General features: G+C 53.2%; 1 protein-coding gene across 1 annotated transcript in view; it reads right to left on the bottom strand.

Moving 5' to 3' along the window:
• Positions 1-16022, bottom strand: part of ITPKB (inositol-trisphosphate 3-kinase B) — a gene marked incomplete at its 5' end in the record, with an annotated part of 97625 nt that overhangs the window by 81152 nt on the left and 451 nt on the right. Inside the window, one exon of the mRNA XM_005880154.1 lies at positions 15388-16017. Within this exon, the coding sequence (XP_005880216.1) occupies positions 15388-16017 (630 nt within the window). The remainder of the gene's footprint in view (positions 1-15387; positions 16018-16022) is intronic.

The raw sequence follows: 16022 nt of genomic DNA, 5'->3' as shown, positions 1-16022 counted from the left end.
AGAAGGCCCATCGCCCGGGCACTGCCCGGGGTGCACACGGACAGCACGCTGGACCCGGCTTCTTAATAAAACACAGAAACACGCCCCGGCCACGGGACTCCTGGCCTCTCAGCACCAAGAAGTGAAAGCTGGACCTGCATGCTCAGCACCAGCCGAGCACTGCAAACAGCACAGACACCCCTCCTACGAGCGACAGCGTGACCAGAACCTCAGATGGCAAGGCCAAGGCTGAGGAACCCAACTTCAAGGCAAGGCACCCGAGAGTGCAGCGGACACCCCGCCTGCGACCGACCTGGCCCCGCGACGGGCCGCTCGCCGTCCCCTGTGGCTCTCCCATGGTCCTCACCGGAGGCCCGCCCGGTGGTGACCTGCTGTGCCCCCGCGAGGAGGCACCAGGGCATTCCCAGCATCAGCCCCTCCAGGCTCAGCTCTGCCCAGCGAAGCTCGGAGAGAGTCTGATCTTGCGGGGGAAGGACCCGGAGACAAGCATCTACTGGAAGCCGGGCCTCCTGTCCACCTGCCCCTCGGAGTAACCGGGCTCCCTTTGCTCTTCAGCGCCTCCTGCTAACTGAGGTCTGGAGGCCGGTGGTGCGGTCTGATGCACTCAGTTCCAGCTCGGGGGCTGACGTTCTGTTTGACACGGAAATCCACCGCGGGCTTTTCCCCGTGCCATTTGAGGGTCCAGAATGCCCAGGGCTGCGCAAAACAACCTGTCCAGCGAGCCCCAAGAAATGGCTGCTCTGCGCGGCCTGAGGACACGGGGCAGGCCACACCAGTGCTCTCTGCCTGCCGAGACCCGGCCTGCAGGCAGCTCTGAGCGCCCCTCCCGCCCTGCAGGCAGAGGCAGAGCTCCCAGGGCCCTGGCCTGCGGACCGATGACGATGACTGGGTCCCTCCTCTCCACGGTCAGGGAGCCTGAGGCGCTTTAACAGTCACTGCCTCTCGGTTAGGACCTGGCTTTCCTCTCCAGCAGCCCCAGGGGCTCACTTGCCGGGTTGGTCTCTGGTCTCCGGAGTCTGTTTCTGTACAAAGGCCCATTCATTCAGGAGGCAAAGAATCCTCTCCTAGTTCTGCAAGTAGAAAACTGATCTTGACCAAAACGCTACTTACTCCAGGGCAACCACGGAAAGACAATTCCCTTTACTCTATGTCCGAGGCAACGAGCCACCTAACCCCTCCACCATCCCACGGCCATGGGTCAGCCCCCTCCTCAGCCCCCCCTCCCCCTCCCCCATCCTCCTCCAGCTGAAGCCCCAAGCTAACCTCAGCCCTGCCCCCTCTGCCCGGAGCTCCGCCCCCTGCCTCGGCTCCCCAGGTGACAGGTGATGGGTGGCAGAGAGGAAGGGGCAGGAGTCCAGCCTGGCCATTGAGCCGCTGTGCCCTGGGACTGGCACCCTCATCTGCTCGGTGTAAAAGGAGGAACGTAAGATACACCTTGCAGACACGAAACCCAGTCATTTATGGCACATGCCTGGCACATACCAGACACTTCAGAAACCACACTGCCATTGTGTTATAACTCTTGTGCAGCCGAAGACGCCGGGCCTTTATAACAGCTGCACCGCCGCTGTGCACGCTGAATTTCTGGTGATGTTGCAACTCCCCGGGAGCATCCTACGAAATGCGGACGAGCCAGGCCCCTCCACCCCATCCTGTGTGCAACGGAACTTTTAAAACCTCGATTCAGGATTCCCTTCTCTTCTACGAAGCCTGGTCCCGGGGTCACACTGAACTGTTTCCTGAAGTTCCTGAAACCTTCTCTCCACAGCCAGTTCACATGTCCGCAAACCCGTCAGAGGCAGGCAATGATCCCGCCGCGGGCCACCTGGGACTTTCCGGGCCTTCCTCCCGGCTGGCCCACATCCCCCAGGGCCCGCCGCTCCCGGGGAGCCTGCCGGCCTTCCCCTGGGGATGTGGCATTTGAGGCCAACAGGGACAGGCAGGAAATCTAGGCCAGTCCGAATGCCCAGGACAGGATGCGGAAAGAACCTCTGGGCCTGCAGGACTTTCAGCTTCTCCGGCCTGCAGTAGGCGGGCGGGGCGAGCTGATTTAAGGACAGTGTGACACCACGAGGTAAACGGCGTCCAGGCGCCGCTCCCATGGCTTTAGCCGATCGCAGCTCATTAGGTCTGTGTGTATCTCCGGGCTGGGCCATAGGGGGTTACTGTCCTGAGAACTCCCCGTTCAGCCGCCTAGAGGTCAAGGCTGCCACATGCTAGCAAGTTCTTTTGATGGTTTCCTTCCTCCCAGAGGTCAGCCCCTGCATCCTCGCAAAGGCCCGGGGGAGGCTGAAGCCAGGGGAGACATCAGCGCAGGCCAGGCCTGAGACCCCGCGCTCCAGAAGGGTGCCGGGCCCCAAAGGGTCCCGCGAAGGAGCCCTTTGCTCAGTGCCTGGACACCTGACGGCCACCACAGGGCACTGGAGGGCGAGGCCGGCAGGAAAGATGCGAACCCCCAGGGTTAACACTGCAGCCTGCCCGCCCCGTGTTACAGCCAACGAGGATTTCCACGTCACACGCCAAATGCCTAGCAAAGCCCATGTTGGCTGGCAGGTGCCAAGGCTGGGGGATGTCTGGCCGAGGAACAGCCCAGCTGCTCTAGGGACCTGTCACCACCCAGCCCCGCCTCCTGTCAAACTCAGGGTCCCCCAGGCCTTCCTGGAATCCAAAGGGAGCTGCTGTGTTTGGGGTTCATCCAGCTGGGCCCAGCCACCTGGCCGGCTTTTCCCTCCACCCCACCACCCACCCCCGCCCTGAGGAACAGTCCAGAAGGCCAAGTCCGCCGGGCTCCCTGCACCTCACCAGGACGATGGCAGAGAGCGGCCTTGTGACGCGGGACGTGCTGGGCGGGAGAGAGGAGGTGGGGTGGGCAACGTAGGCCGAGACCCCGCCCAGCCTGGCCCTCAAGGCCGCAGGGAAGGGAAGCCTCGCTTTCGCCTGAGAAAGATCCTGTTCTAATCAACACGTGCCCGCTGGCACCCGGCACAGCACGGAAGCCACGCAGGCCATTCGGTCACACGTGTTCTGTGCCAAGCAGCGGGGGTACATGTGCATCTCGTTCTTGCCCTTGCGAGCCACGGGGCTCTGAGAGGGGCACCAAGAACGCAGGGAGCCCTCGCCGGTGTGGCTCAGTGGATAGAGCACCCGCCCACGGACTGAACAGGCCCCGGGTTCGATTCTGCTCAAGGGCACGTACCTCAGTTGCAAGCTCGATCCCCGACCCTGGTCAGGCCGCGTGCAGGAGACAACTAATCGATGTGTCTCTCTCACATCGATGTTTCTCTATGTCTGTCTCTCCCCCTCCCTTTCATTCTCTCCAAAAATCAGTTGACAAATATCCTGGGGTGAGGATTAACCAAAAAGAAAGAAAGAAAGAAAGGGGAGGAATCAGGGGAGGGAGAGGAGGGGAGGAGCCTTCCATGGCCCCCAAAGCTGGGACTCCTGTGCCTGGATGACCTCAGCCAGTTTCCACCTCCAAAAGGTACGAGAGGCTGGGGGGGGGGGGGGGGGGAGGTAACCTGACCCCCTCCCGCAGCTGAATGCAGCCCATTGTTTTTAACCTCAGGTTCTGGGCCCTGGTAACAGTGAGGCCTCTCCCGCCTGAGAGCCTCCCTGGAAAGTAAACCCGCTGCTGTCATCACCCACCGGGAGGGACAGGGGAGGAGCCACCTGGGGAGGACTCAGCGCAGGCCAGTTCGCACATCAGCCGGAGGCGGGAGGACGGGACAGGGCTCCCTCCCGCCCGCGTCCTGAGCCAGGTCCTTGTGCTGCCTGATCTCACTTCATGTTCACAACAGCCCACGAGACACGTTCATTATCTTCACGTTAGAGCAGCGGTTCTCAACCTGTGGGTCGCGACCCCTTTGGCGGTCGAACGACCCTTTCACAGGGGTCGCCTAAGACCATCGGAAAACACATATATAATTACATATTGTTTTTGTGATTAATCACTATGCTTTCATTATGTTCAATTTGTAACAATGAAAATACATCCTGCATATCAGATATTTACATGACGATTATAACAGTAGCAACATTACAGTTATGAAGTAGCAACAAAAATAATTTTATGGTTGGGGGTCACCACCACATGAGGAACTGTAGTAAAGGGTCGCGGCATTAGGAAGGTTGAGAACCACTGCGTTAGAGCCAAGGAAACAGCTCAGAGAGGTGAATCCCCGCCGAGGTCTGAGACCCAGGGAGGGTGCGGATTCAGGTCTGGCCGTGCCGCCCAGCTCTCCCCGGACAGACGGTCTCACTTTGCACATCAGAGCAATCCTGCTCCTGCACAAACCTCCTCCGAAGAGCCCCTGGAGCCTGCCTGTTCCCGGCTGGGAAGCAGCGACATGCCATCCCGCAGCGATCACCCTCACTACCACCTACACAGGGAGGAAGGGGGGACTGTGGGCTCAGCTAACGTCCATGCAGTTTATTTACTGTTCACTGAGCATTTAGGACGCACAGACACTGTGCGGGCGCCTCACACATTACCTCACTGAAGCTCCCAGCCTTCAGACGGGTACCATCAGTCCCATTTTACAGATGTTGAGACTGAGGGGCAGGAAGCTAAGACCTTTCTCTCGGGTCACGCAGTCAGGAAGGGGTGGAGTTTGGACTCAAACCCAGGACTGTCCTGACTCCACACCAGGGCTCTCTACCCCCTCACCTCCCCCCCACGGTTCACACTCAGTGAACACGCACTGGGCATTAGTTCCTCTCCTGTCGCCCTGACCGCCTCGCTCTGGTCAGTTGGGGTGGGGGTGGCGGGTCTCCATGTGACAGTGCAGCTGCCCACGCGCTGAACCTTTTGTCAGCCGCGTGTCCATCTGTGTGGAGTCTTTGGATCCAGAATAATCCCTTTGCTTGACCACTTCTAACAGACAGCAAACCCCCACCCCCAGCCTTTACCCAGACTCCTTCCCCACTGGCTGTTGCCCAAACTTCATTCCTCTTCCCTGTCCCACGACATGACTGCAGCTCCCGCGGTCAGGGGCCTGCACCAGCCGTGGTTTATAACTCGCAGTGAACGAATGGGTGTGTTCCATGGCTCTCCACTTGGTTCTGAGTTGTGCACATCTCAAATATGTCTGTTGGCATCAGCTCTGCTTAGAGGGCAGACCCCAAGGCCAGGGACAGCACCGATGAGGCCTTCTCTCCGGCACCAGTACGTGCAGACGGAGGTGCAGGCAGAGGCCTGCTGTCTGGGCAGCCACCGGGTGCAGGTCCACGCGGCCACGCGGGCGGCCACCGGAATGGAGGCCCAGCTCTGCTCAGAGGTTTCCGGATCTAGCCCGGCGCCTGTCATGCTTAGGAGGTGCCCCGTATGTATTTGCTGAATGTCTTGTCTGCTTTATTTATTTGTTTGTTTTGTTATATTTTTTCCGTTGATTTTTAGAGAGAGTGGAAGGGAGGGGGAGAGGCAGAGAGAGAAACATCTATGTGAGAGAGACACATTGGTTGCCTCCCACATATGCCCCCGAGGTACATGCCCTCGACCGGGATCAAACCCAAGACCCTTCAGTACATGGGCCGATGCTCTATCCACTGACCCAAACCGGCCAGGGCTCACGTTTGCTTTGAAAGCGCAAGACTTTGCTGAATTCCATCCTTTCACTTCCCAGGACACAGGCGAGAAGAACAACACATGGTCCTGGAAAACTCCAGGCCCCGTAGGTGTCCTCGAGCTCAGGGTGGGTGCAGAGTCCTCTCAATCACTCAGGAGCTGAGAGCCCTGTTTCAGAAACATCAGACTCCTGCTGGCGACGCCCTCCTGGCTCGCTCCACTCTTCCCTCTTGTCCGTCATTTGCATTCCCACCTGCAGGTCAGCAAACCACAGGGGCAGGAAGCTTGGGCCACAGTGCACATCGGTCAAGGTGGCCACTCAGGCAGGAGGAGGCGAGATGGAGCAGCGGAAGTGGAACCAGGAGGGGATCCAGAATGTCTGTCTGCTCACCCCTGCTTCCCACCCACACTGCAGCGTCCCGGCTGGGCGCGCCCTGCTGTGCACGTAAAGATGGTTCTTACCAAGGTCTCTTTCCACAACGCGGAGGGGGGACCACCCTGCTTGAGGGCGGAGCTTGTCCTTGTCCATCTCTTTTAAAACTACTTGGGGCAGGAAAGAATACACACACTCTCAACATGACTCTACAACGACTTAGCTCATTTGAGACTCTCAAAGACCACGTGAAGGAGCAGAATTCAGCAATACACCCATTTTACAGATGAAGCCAAAGCCCATAGAGGCCACATCTGAGAATCGCTGGTCTTCCCAGCTCACTGCACTCCTCGGGTACACCCAGCAAAGCTCTGGGAGGAGGCCCCGCGTCTCCTAAACCACTTGGAATTACTCAGATGCTCACTACCATGGGGACCTACCACTGTGGTGGCCGCAATGACGACGGCAAAGAGGAGGAAAAGCTGTCAGTGGTTTCACAGAGACTAAACTATCCATGATAACGCATTCAAAACGGCCCCCCCACCGGCCAATGCTGTTATCGGGGAGGGTTTTTCAGGGGCTTCTCAAACCTGAACACTGTCTTCCTAACCTCCCAGTTTCACACCCAGCGACCAACTTTCCTACCCTCGTCTCAGCAACCGGGGCCTCAGGATTTGCTGTCCCAACAAAACCTCCCAGCCATTTATTTCTTAAGCTGTTGGCTGCGGTCGCATTTTCCACTTGACATTGTTTAAGAGATTAAACTGTTTATCTCATTGTCATACACAGGCCCTTTCAGTTTCCTGCTAATAGATTCAGGTTAGATAAGGGTGACAGAAGCGATACTCCGAGTTGCTCCCATGCCCCCAGCCCAGGTCCTTTCTCTGCACGGCTCTGAGGCAGATGTTATTAAATCTGCTCTTCAGAGAGCGCGCTGGCGAAGAGAACCCCGCGCACAGCCACGCAGAGCAGAGGGCTGGGCACACGCCAGCTCCCGGCCACAGTGGAAACAGCACTTAACAGGAGATCCTGCGGAATTATCCTCTAGACCCAGCCATCAATTGCCATAGAGAAGGAAAAAACAAATTGAGCTGAGCCTGGAAAGAATGTTGGCGAAACTGGAAAAACACTTGCTGGGAACTGCCTGGGGGTACAGTGAGCTCTCCTGTCATCGCCCAGGTCTACCAACCCCAGCGAACCCAGAGAGACTGCAGATGGGCTGGTGGATGGCCAGTCACCAGGGAACCAAATCCCTCCGGCCTGTGGCAGGCTGAACACCCCCGGAGCATCTGAGAATATTAAGTGCCGGTGATATAAAATGCATTACAACTTCTTCTAGGGAAACAGTACAATCAGTTTATTCACTGATTAAATGGATGGGAGCGGGGGGGGGGGGGGGGGGGGGGGGGGGGCGGTGCAGAATGCAGAGAATCCCATAAGAAGGGCAAAGAAAAAAAATATTGCCGATGCCCCAAAGCCAAAGGCAGAAGTGCCTTGCTTGGGCCCTCTGATGCACGAAGACCAACTTTATGAACGTGAGCAAAGGGCCTCCCTTTTGGGAGAGTTCTCGTTGGCCTGGATGGGACCATACCCTGCATCGCCAATGCACAGTATCACTGCTGGGCCAGGCAGACCCTAATCCTACCACCAGGTCAACGGAAATAACCTCAATGTCTTTGTCTGAGATGCTGTGACACTTGATTTTCCCTTTCCACCCAGAATCTTACCACAAAGGTAAAATGCTAGATTAACAGGATAACAGCGAACTTCACTTTAGTCGAAAATTAACCATCACCATCCCTGGCCGAGAGCAAAGTTCTTTTACATAATCTGAGACGGGAGATAAAACCATACCTCTTCCCACATTCACACTTACTATATAAATACAAATTATCGGGGTTTGTTCTTTTGCTTACCGTCTTTTGGTTACTTGTGAAGATTATGAGCTGGTTGGGAGCAAAATAGAAGTAAAAAATTCAGGAAATAAAAAAAATGTAGTACATATTGACTAGTAGCCTTCTGTTGAATGTATTTCCATTAAGTGATATCCAGTCAATAAAATACAGCTCAATAAGAGGAAAGATCATATTAAAGATCATTTATATTAAAAAATATATATATATTATTATTGATTTCAGAGAGAAAGGGGGAGGGAGAGAGAGATAGAAACATCAATAATGAGAGAGAATCACTGATCGGCTGCCTGCACGCCCCCTCCCTATGGGGATTGAGCCCACAACCCAGGCATGTGACCTTGACCAGAATCAAACCAGGGACCCTTCAGTCCACAGGCTGAGGCTCTATCCACTGAGCCAAACCGGCGAGGGCAATAGCGACTTCTTCATGAAATTGCTGAACAACACGCCCTACAGCCTGCGTGTTGCTTACCAGCAAAATGATGGTGATGATGAGGATGGTGGTGGTAGTGATGATGATGGTGATTACAAGCCCTTTCTCATCAGAGAAAGCTGGGAAGGCCCTGCCTTCAAGCAGGAAACATGGGAGAGTTCTTCCCTGTAAAGACTCAGCAGAGAGGTGTCATCATTGACCTCACTCCTCGAGGCCTGTGCAGCGTGCGCTTCTGCTGCAAGCCCATATGTCTCTTTCATTTCCAGCCTTAAAATAGTCCCCAGCCCTGCAAGTGAGCAAAAGGAAACCACACCAGGAAGCAGTCAAGACTTCTCGCAGGTAAGGCCAGCCTCACCCTCAACACGCCCTGAGAGGTACTTCCTTCATGGGATGGCTGTGGTGCCACAGTAGCCTGTGTACCAGTCTTGGAGAAATTTAATTTCATCCAGACATTTTGGCCGAAGCAGAATCACTTCCCAGGGTTGTACTGGGAGGAAAGCGGGGCCTAAACAAACCCTGGAATATAGTTATAGGACCCACACTTTTTGGAGAATGCAGAGCGTCTCTTCCGAAGGACCTAATGACTTCTCAAGACAGACACTGCCTCGCCAGCACTCAAGATGTCTCCCAACTCTACCTCGACCAGCATCTCTGGAGCCTCTACTATGTGCCAGGTGCTTGCCAGGTACTTCTATACACACTGCATCACTGACCTCTGACCCCATGAGGCCACGCCCACTCTCCCCATGTTTCAGAGGGCTTGCAGACTGAGGTTTCACCCCAAGTCTCTTAAACCCCAGTCTGTCACCCTTACGCCTATGGGCCCAGGTCACAGGAATAAGCCATGAGCTTGCCTTACTTGTTCTTTCCCCCCTTTCTTTGTTCTTCATCTTCCAGATGGTTTAACATTTCTTTTATGGACAGATAATGAGATATTGTCTCCCATCTACTGCTTCATTCATTCACCCCATTCCTGTAACAATGTTTTTAAAAAAAATGTACTACCTTTAAAGCCAAGGTAGATCTCCCAAGGTGAGTAAGGAGTTTATCCACTAGTGAAGTTTTGTTAGTGAAAAGGAGAATGCAAATGTGGAATACTTTCTGGGCTTGCTTTCCTCATCTGTAAGATGTGGATATTGGAAGAAATGAGCTCTCAAGCCTTTCCCAAACCCAAATCTACATCACGTTAATTATATAAGCGATAGAAAAGTTTTTAATTTTTTTAATAGTAAAAAACAGAGGCCTCACTGCCTAACAAAGTCATATACGTTTATGGTATCTTTCAGCCAAGGAGATGTGAGTTGTCTTTAAAGGAACAATCCGCCCCTGGAAAAATGAGTGACCAGGTGTCTGGAAGGACCACCGTGAGGTCAAGGTTGGCGGGAGAACTACAGCAAGACCGGGTTGACTCCAGGGTCATGTGACGAGGCTGGTGGACCCTGCCAGACCTCAAGATTGGCCTCCACACTCGGGTAGGCTGGACCCGCTGGGCAGCGCGAAAGCTGCATGCGGGGTGTTTCTGCTCCAGGAAGTTGGGAACGCTTACACCACCACCGTGCCTGCGGGAACTGGGCACACAAATCCCGAACATCCAGGTAATAAACTGGTACTTGGCCAATTATATAAAGGGCTTCCCATATTTCTAACGAATTCACAGTTGGGCTTGGTGTGATTTCATCAACAATGCGCTCCCTGATTCGTGAAAATTACATCCGTGCCAATTCTACCTCGTCAGGAAAACAATCGTTGCAAGGCATGCTGGTCACGGATTTCAGGGCACACCGTGCATTCCCTACATCGAGGTCTCCTCTCCTATCAAAACCCATAGAGCCGTCCACATCGAATGTATAACCACAACTGGACCTAGAGGAGTTCCTGAATTCATTCAGGTTCCTGCCGATCACCTGAAGTCTACAAAGTTTTCTCTATCAAGATATAAAATTCTCTCCACTAAATATTTAAAAATTCTACCTTTAGATAACAAAGTCAAACCTGACAAAATAAAATAAGCCTAAGCAATGTTATCCATGCTCCTAGGAACATAAATAAACTAATCTAATCTGTAACTGCATGTAACAGGTATGTGCCAACAAAATCACAAACGTGACTCCATAGCAATTCAGCACTTAAAACAGAAGTGCTGAAAGCGATTTCTCTTACACCTGAAATACATTTTTCTCGAAGCAGCAACTGACTGGTTTAGTATGTTTTTCTTATAAAACCTGAAGGCTAGGTGAGTCCTGAGCTGTGTTTTTGCAATGCCTCAACATCAGTCTCTCCTTTTCTCTATGCCCTCCATCTTTACTTGAAAGAATTTTCAGCTGGCTGAGCTACTTCTATCTTTGTTAAAAAACAGAAGACTTTTGAAGTGATGTTTTGGCTCTATGCAGGCAAAGCCTCACTTTCCAAACAGAAATATCTGAGGAGGCCAAAGCCCTCGGATATCAGCATGTTTTACTTTGCAGTTCATGTCCTGGCATCCTACCAGGACAGCTCCTAATATCAGTCTAGTTACTAATGAGAATCTTGGGATCCTACTGATGATTTATTGTGATGCTTTTTTCAACATGGAATTACAAAGAACCAGTCTTCCAGGGAAGAGAGAGATGACAGACACATCAACTGATGGGTCTTAAGTAAAAGCACAGAATTAAATGTGCCCAGTTTGGGCCTCTGGGCCCGAGGTCTACACCAAAGGAATCTTGCCACACTTCCAGACACCCTGAAATGTCACCTACACCACGTTTTAGGTCAAATGTCTAGAATTACGTAGTCACAGACGGTTAGAACTAGACAAACCCCCATGACGTCACCCTCACGCAAGAGACACATTTTAAAAGGAGGAACCTGGGCAGAGAGTGGAGCCACTCATGGGCCCCTTTGTCTCGCTGAGTCTGGGTTTCTTTGTCCCCAAACAGACTAGAGTAACACCCAGAACCTCACATAAATGACTCTGGGTCCTCCCAGACCTGAAAGGTGCGGAGGCCTTGCCAGAAAGTTCCGATCCACGTACCGGACAAAGAAGAAGGAGGCCCCGTCTCAAGAAAACTGCATATTCAACCTGACTCAGATTTCCCCTCTCCCTCCCCGCCAGATCTGGGCCTTTAACATTCTCATCCAGAAAAGAATTTTCTACTTAAAAGTACTTACCACTACATTCTTTTTTTTTTTTAAGTAATCCTCTAAGGCCTTTAAATTTTAATTTGGTTTGCCCACAAATAAAAATTTTATACTTTTCAAAACCACATAGAACCCTTATAAACGGAATTTTTTAGTACATGTGAGTTAGTTTTTCACAAACAAGACAACAAAGACGGGCACTAGATTATCGGGGTGATCACTTGCTAAGTTATACGAATGTCTAATCGCCATGCTGCACCCCTAAAAATACTATAATACTGTATGTCAACTGTAGTTGGAAAACACGCACAAAACTAGTCAATACCAAAAAAAGCAAAAGAAACAAAACTCTAATAGCCCTTAACAAGTAGCAAGCACAGGAAACCAAAAAATGTTGTACTATCCTTCTTTATATATCCATCCGATCCCCACCCACAGATAGCTAAGCCAACATTTGTGTGGGGTTTTTTTTTGTACCCATAATTAATAGGAGAATATTGGAGCAAATCAATAAAATCTACTTTTTTAAAGTAATATGCACACATATTTTAATGTAGTACTTTAAGCCTGGTGTTTCAATGACTCAGATACTAGTGAATGGAATAACAGAGGCAAATAAAGAACTGCTGATTAATTTTGAGTTATTTTAAAGAATAAAAGAGAAATTCACTCGGAGAAACTCGCTTCTGTCCAGATCCCAGTGAAGAATAAATGCCCGAACTTAAGCCACTGAACACAAGGCACGTAATACCATTTCTGCCGAACGAATTTCAAGTCCCATCGTTTATAAACAGACATCAGGTGCAAAAACTCAGAACGTTCTACTTCAGGGACAGATGCATCTGTCAGGCTCATCAGGAGACACGGGAAAGGCCTCAAGCTGTGCACGTTCCCTGGGGCTCTCTCTGGCTGCTTCCCGTGGGGGCAAATGAGGAGAGTGGCCTTCTCACCGCATTCCCTGCCAGTAAAAAGGCCTTGGCTAATTTGCATAATCTAAATGGAGAAGTAATTGTCAGAGTGCATTTCCAAGGGACTTGCTTTTCCCCGTGCTGTTAACTATAGGGAGGTCCTCTGAATTCCCCGCTCACTGGCTCTGAGATCCCAGCAGTGGTGAGCGGCCGGGAGGCCAGGCAGCAGGGAGCCCACAAAGCAGCCAGCTTCAGGCTCCTCTGGGCGGCCCCTCCGCCTGCAAAGCCCCAGTCACTCCCGCGGCCTGTTTCTCAGAGGAGAGGCAGAGCAGCTCAAACGCCAGGGCCGGGGCGGGAGGACTGAACATGCAGTTCCAAACCTGTGTGTGTGTGTGTGTGTGCACGCGCACGCATGTGCGAGGGTGTGTGTGGGAGTGAGGGTGTGACAGTATGCGACAGTGTGCAAGTGTGTGTGAGCACAGGTGAGGGTGTGTGTGAATTTGTATGAGTGAATGTATGTGTATGTGTGAGGATGAATGGTGAGTGTGAAGGTGAGTGAATGTGAACATGTGTGAGTGTGGACATGTGTGAGGGTGGACATGTGTGAGATGTGTGAGGGTGTGAGTGTGAGCACGTGTGAGGGTGTGAGCACTTGGGTGCAGGATAAAAACAAGCAGCAAAGCCAGAGAAGAGAAAGGGGTGTTGGTACCGCAGCGCCTCAGACAGAGCTGGCTCAGGGTTTATCTCTGAAACACTGAGGAGCCCAGCCAATCAAGATGTCTGGCCGTCTGTAGACAAAACAGCAATACCTGGTAAGCAAGGGATTTTTGAGCCAATGAGCAGATGTTGTGGTGTCGCAAGTACGGCTCCACCATAACAATCTGTACAAGAAACAGAAAACTTAGCTTATCATGCCAGCACTCAACCAGAAGCTCAAATGTCCCTGGGACCCCATAAATTCCAGTTGGTTACCCCCTCACCCCCAACACATTCTCCATCAGCCTCGTGTGAGTCAGAGAGCAGGGCGGGCAGGGACTCCTCCTGGCCCTGCTCTGGGGAGTCTGGGAACCTGTTTAAAGGCGGGAAGGCGGTGGACAGGGGCAGGCCGAAAACACCGCCAAGCTTCCCTCGGGCACCTGACACAGACACACACAAACACGAGGGTCACCTGTCGTTATTTCTCGCCCCTCCACTCTCTTCCAGGCGAGAGCCCTTTTCAAACCCGAGACGCGATAACTGTTTTGAGAACCAGCCCATAGGAGCTGCGGATCCGCCGCTAGAATCGGCGAATGGAAAGCGGGAGAAGAAGTTAAAGCACCTGGGCTGTGCCAGCGCTGCTTTGGGGTTTAAAACGCAAACGGGAGGCATGAACAGAGGTCCATGTCCTCCTCGCCTGTAACTGTGGGCAAGAAGGCAGAGAAAACCGGCCCGTCTCCCGGGAGCAGCGCTTCCCACCCGTCCTGTACCGCTACCCTCCTGGTGGGCCAGCCCTCCGCTAGGTGGGCCAGGCCTGACACCCCGTCCCGGCCACCGAATGCCAGGCTGACCTGGGCCATGTTTTGCCTCCCGACCACCGACAGAAAGCAGAGCTTCATGAAAAGAAATGCCCTGGTTTCCCAAAGGCAGATTTCTGCAGTGGGAACGAGGGACAAACATGCTTTGAGGCCCAAAATACCTTAGACAAGGATGTAGAGTAGAAATACAAAGTTCTCGGTGCCGTGGGTTAAGTCACAGAGGCACAACCAACAGGGCTGGATATTCAAGATGCAATCGGAAGGCTGCCTACGACACGAACACGCAGACTTTCCCCAGGAGCACAAGAAGCCCTCGCAGGCTGAGCGAGGAATTTCCCCAGACGCTGGAAAAGCTGAGAGAAAGTCCAGGCCCTTTCAGAAGCGCTACCTTCAACGCGTGTCTTCCGTAAGACACTCTGATCATCCTCAGAGCGAGAACAGCGGAGGACTGAGATTAACCACAACAGAAATAAACAAGATGTCAGCACGATGGACCAGGACGGATGCACTTGAACATGTACCCGCACCAGTCAGCACGCATGTCCATGAGGTGGTGTCCACCCTGGAGACATCACCCAGGTCCCTAGCCGGGCAAGTTGACCTAACGCAACATTCTGTGGTTAAAGAAACGCAAAGCCTGGTTTTTATTTTCATTGACACATCAAAACTGCATCTTAGTTACACCGGCCCCGTGAATATTGCCATGTCCTGACTTAACTTACTGAGGCCCAGTGGCTCTTCACCCGATAGACCCGCCACAACCACATCTCCACGTCTCAGGCCCTGTCACAGAATCGCATCACCCGTTTTCCTGGCCTCTTAGCATAGAGGCCGAGCCAATTCAATGCCGCCCTGTCATTTGTCCTCTGCCTAAAAGAATCGCAGCATTCAGTGGTTCACCTGGTCAGACAGCAGCTCCCCTTAGCAGCTCTGCTCACTCCCGCTGGGGATTAATCGGAAGATTTTGGTAACATTCGAGAACACCATCTTCCTAAGAAGTGGCTGGCGACCTACATACAAACTGTTTTGTTTTGTTTTTTTAAGATGTTCATGGAAATAGCTACAAACACCCGGAGAGAATAAGTTGTGACTGCCCCAGGGCCCGGGCCAGTCTCCGAGACTCAGTAGAAAGTCAACCTGTCATTTGTCCTCTGCCTAAAAGAATCGCAGCATTAAGTGGTTCACCTGGTCAGCTCACTCCCGCTGGGGATTAATGCCTGTCATTTGTCCTCTGCCTAAAAGAATCGCAGCATTCAGTGGTTCACCTGGTCAGACAGCAGCTCCCCTTAGCAGCTCTGCTCACTCCCGCTGGGGATTAATCGGAAGATTTTGGTAACATTCGAGAACACCATCTTCCTAAGAAGTGGCTGGCGACCTACATACAAACTGTTTTGTTTTGTTTTTTTAAGATGTTCATGGAAATAGCTACAAACACCCGGAGAGAATAAGTTGTGACTGCCCCAGGGCCCGGGCCAGTCTCCGCGACTCAGTAGAAAGTCGGAAAAAGCAGGGGGCATGAAAGCAACTCAAGTTCTAGAAAAATCTCAGGGCAAGACTTACCACTCTGGGCTTCTGCTGGTCCAGGGTGTGCAGGAAGGCGGCGCTGGGGTCCAGGCAGCGCTCGGGGTCGCTGGAGATGTCCTCCTCCGAGTCCTCGTAGGAGGAGGAGAAGCCGGCGGAGGAGGCCGAGGAAGAGGACAGCTTCCTCAGGGGCAGGATGCCCAGCGGGCTGCCCTGGGCCTCCTCCAACACCCCATCCTCCTGGGCACCCATGTCTGTAATGATGACGGCGGGGATATTGCCGGGGCTGCAGGCCTCCCGCAGCAAAGGCTTGTCCTCCTGCTCCGGGGAGAGCAGCTCTGGGCCGGAGTGGGTGGCTCTGTCTTTCGGGGGGCTTCCCCAAGTCCCCTGGGCTGGTACCCCCAGGCTGCACGTCCAGGCCAGGCAGGCTTCCTCCATGGGGCTCAGCCAAGCCCTGGAGCTCCCGGGCTGCACGCCCACCCCGTCCGCAGGGAGGCACTGAGGGTCTTTCACATCTTTTGCTGCTTCCCAACAGGGCAAAGGTTCCAGCATTCCGCCAGCGGGAATTCCCGCCTCCGCCTCCCCCGCGCCCGGCTGTGTGGAGCGGCTGCCCCCAAGCAAGCCCAGCGGCGGGGACCCTTCATCCACTCGGCTGGAGCATTGCGGAGGCTCCC

Source organism: Myotis brandtii, unplaced genomic scaffold, assembly GCF_000412655.1.
Source record: "Myotis brandtii unplaced genomic scaffold, ASM41265v1 scaffold627, whole genome shotgun sequence".
NCBI lineage: Eukaryota > Metazoa > Chordata > Mammalia > Chiroptera > Vespertilionidae > Myotis > Myotis brandtii.
Note: the sequence above shows the minus strand (reverse complement) of the source record. Positions and strands in the feature narration are given on the sequence as shown.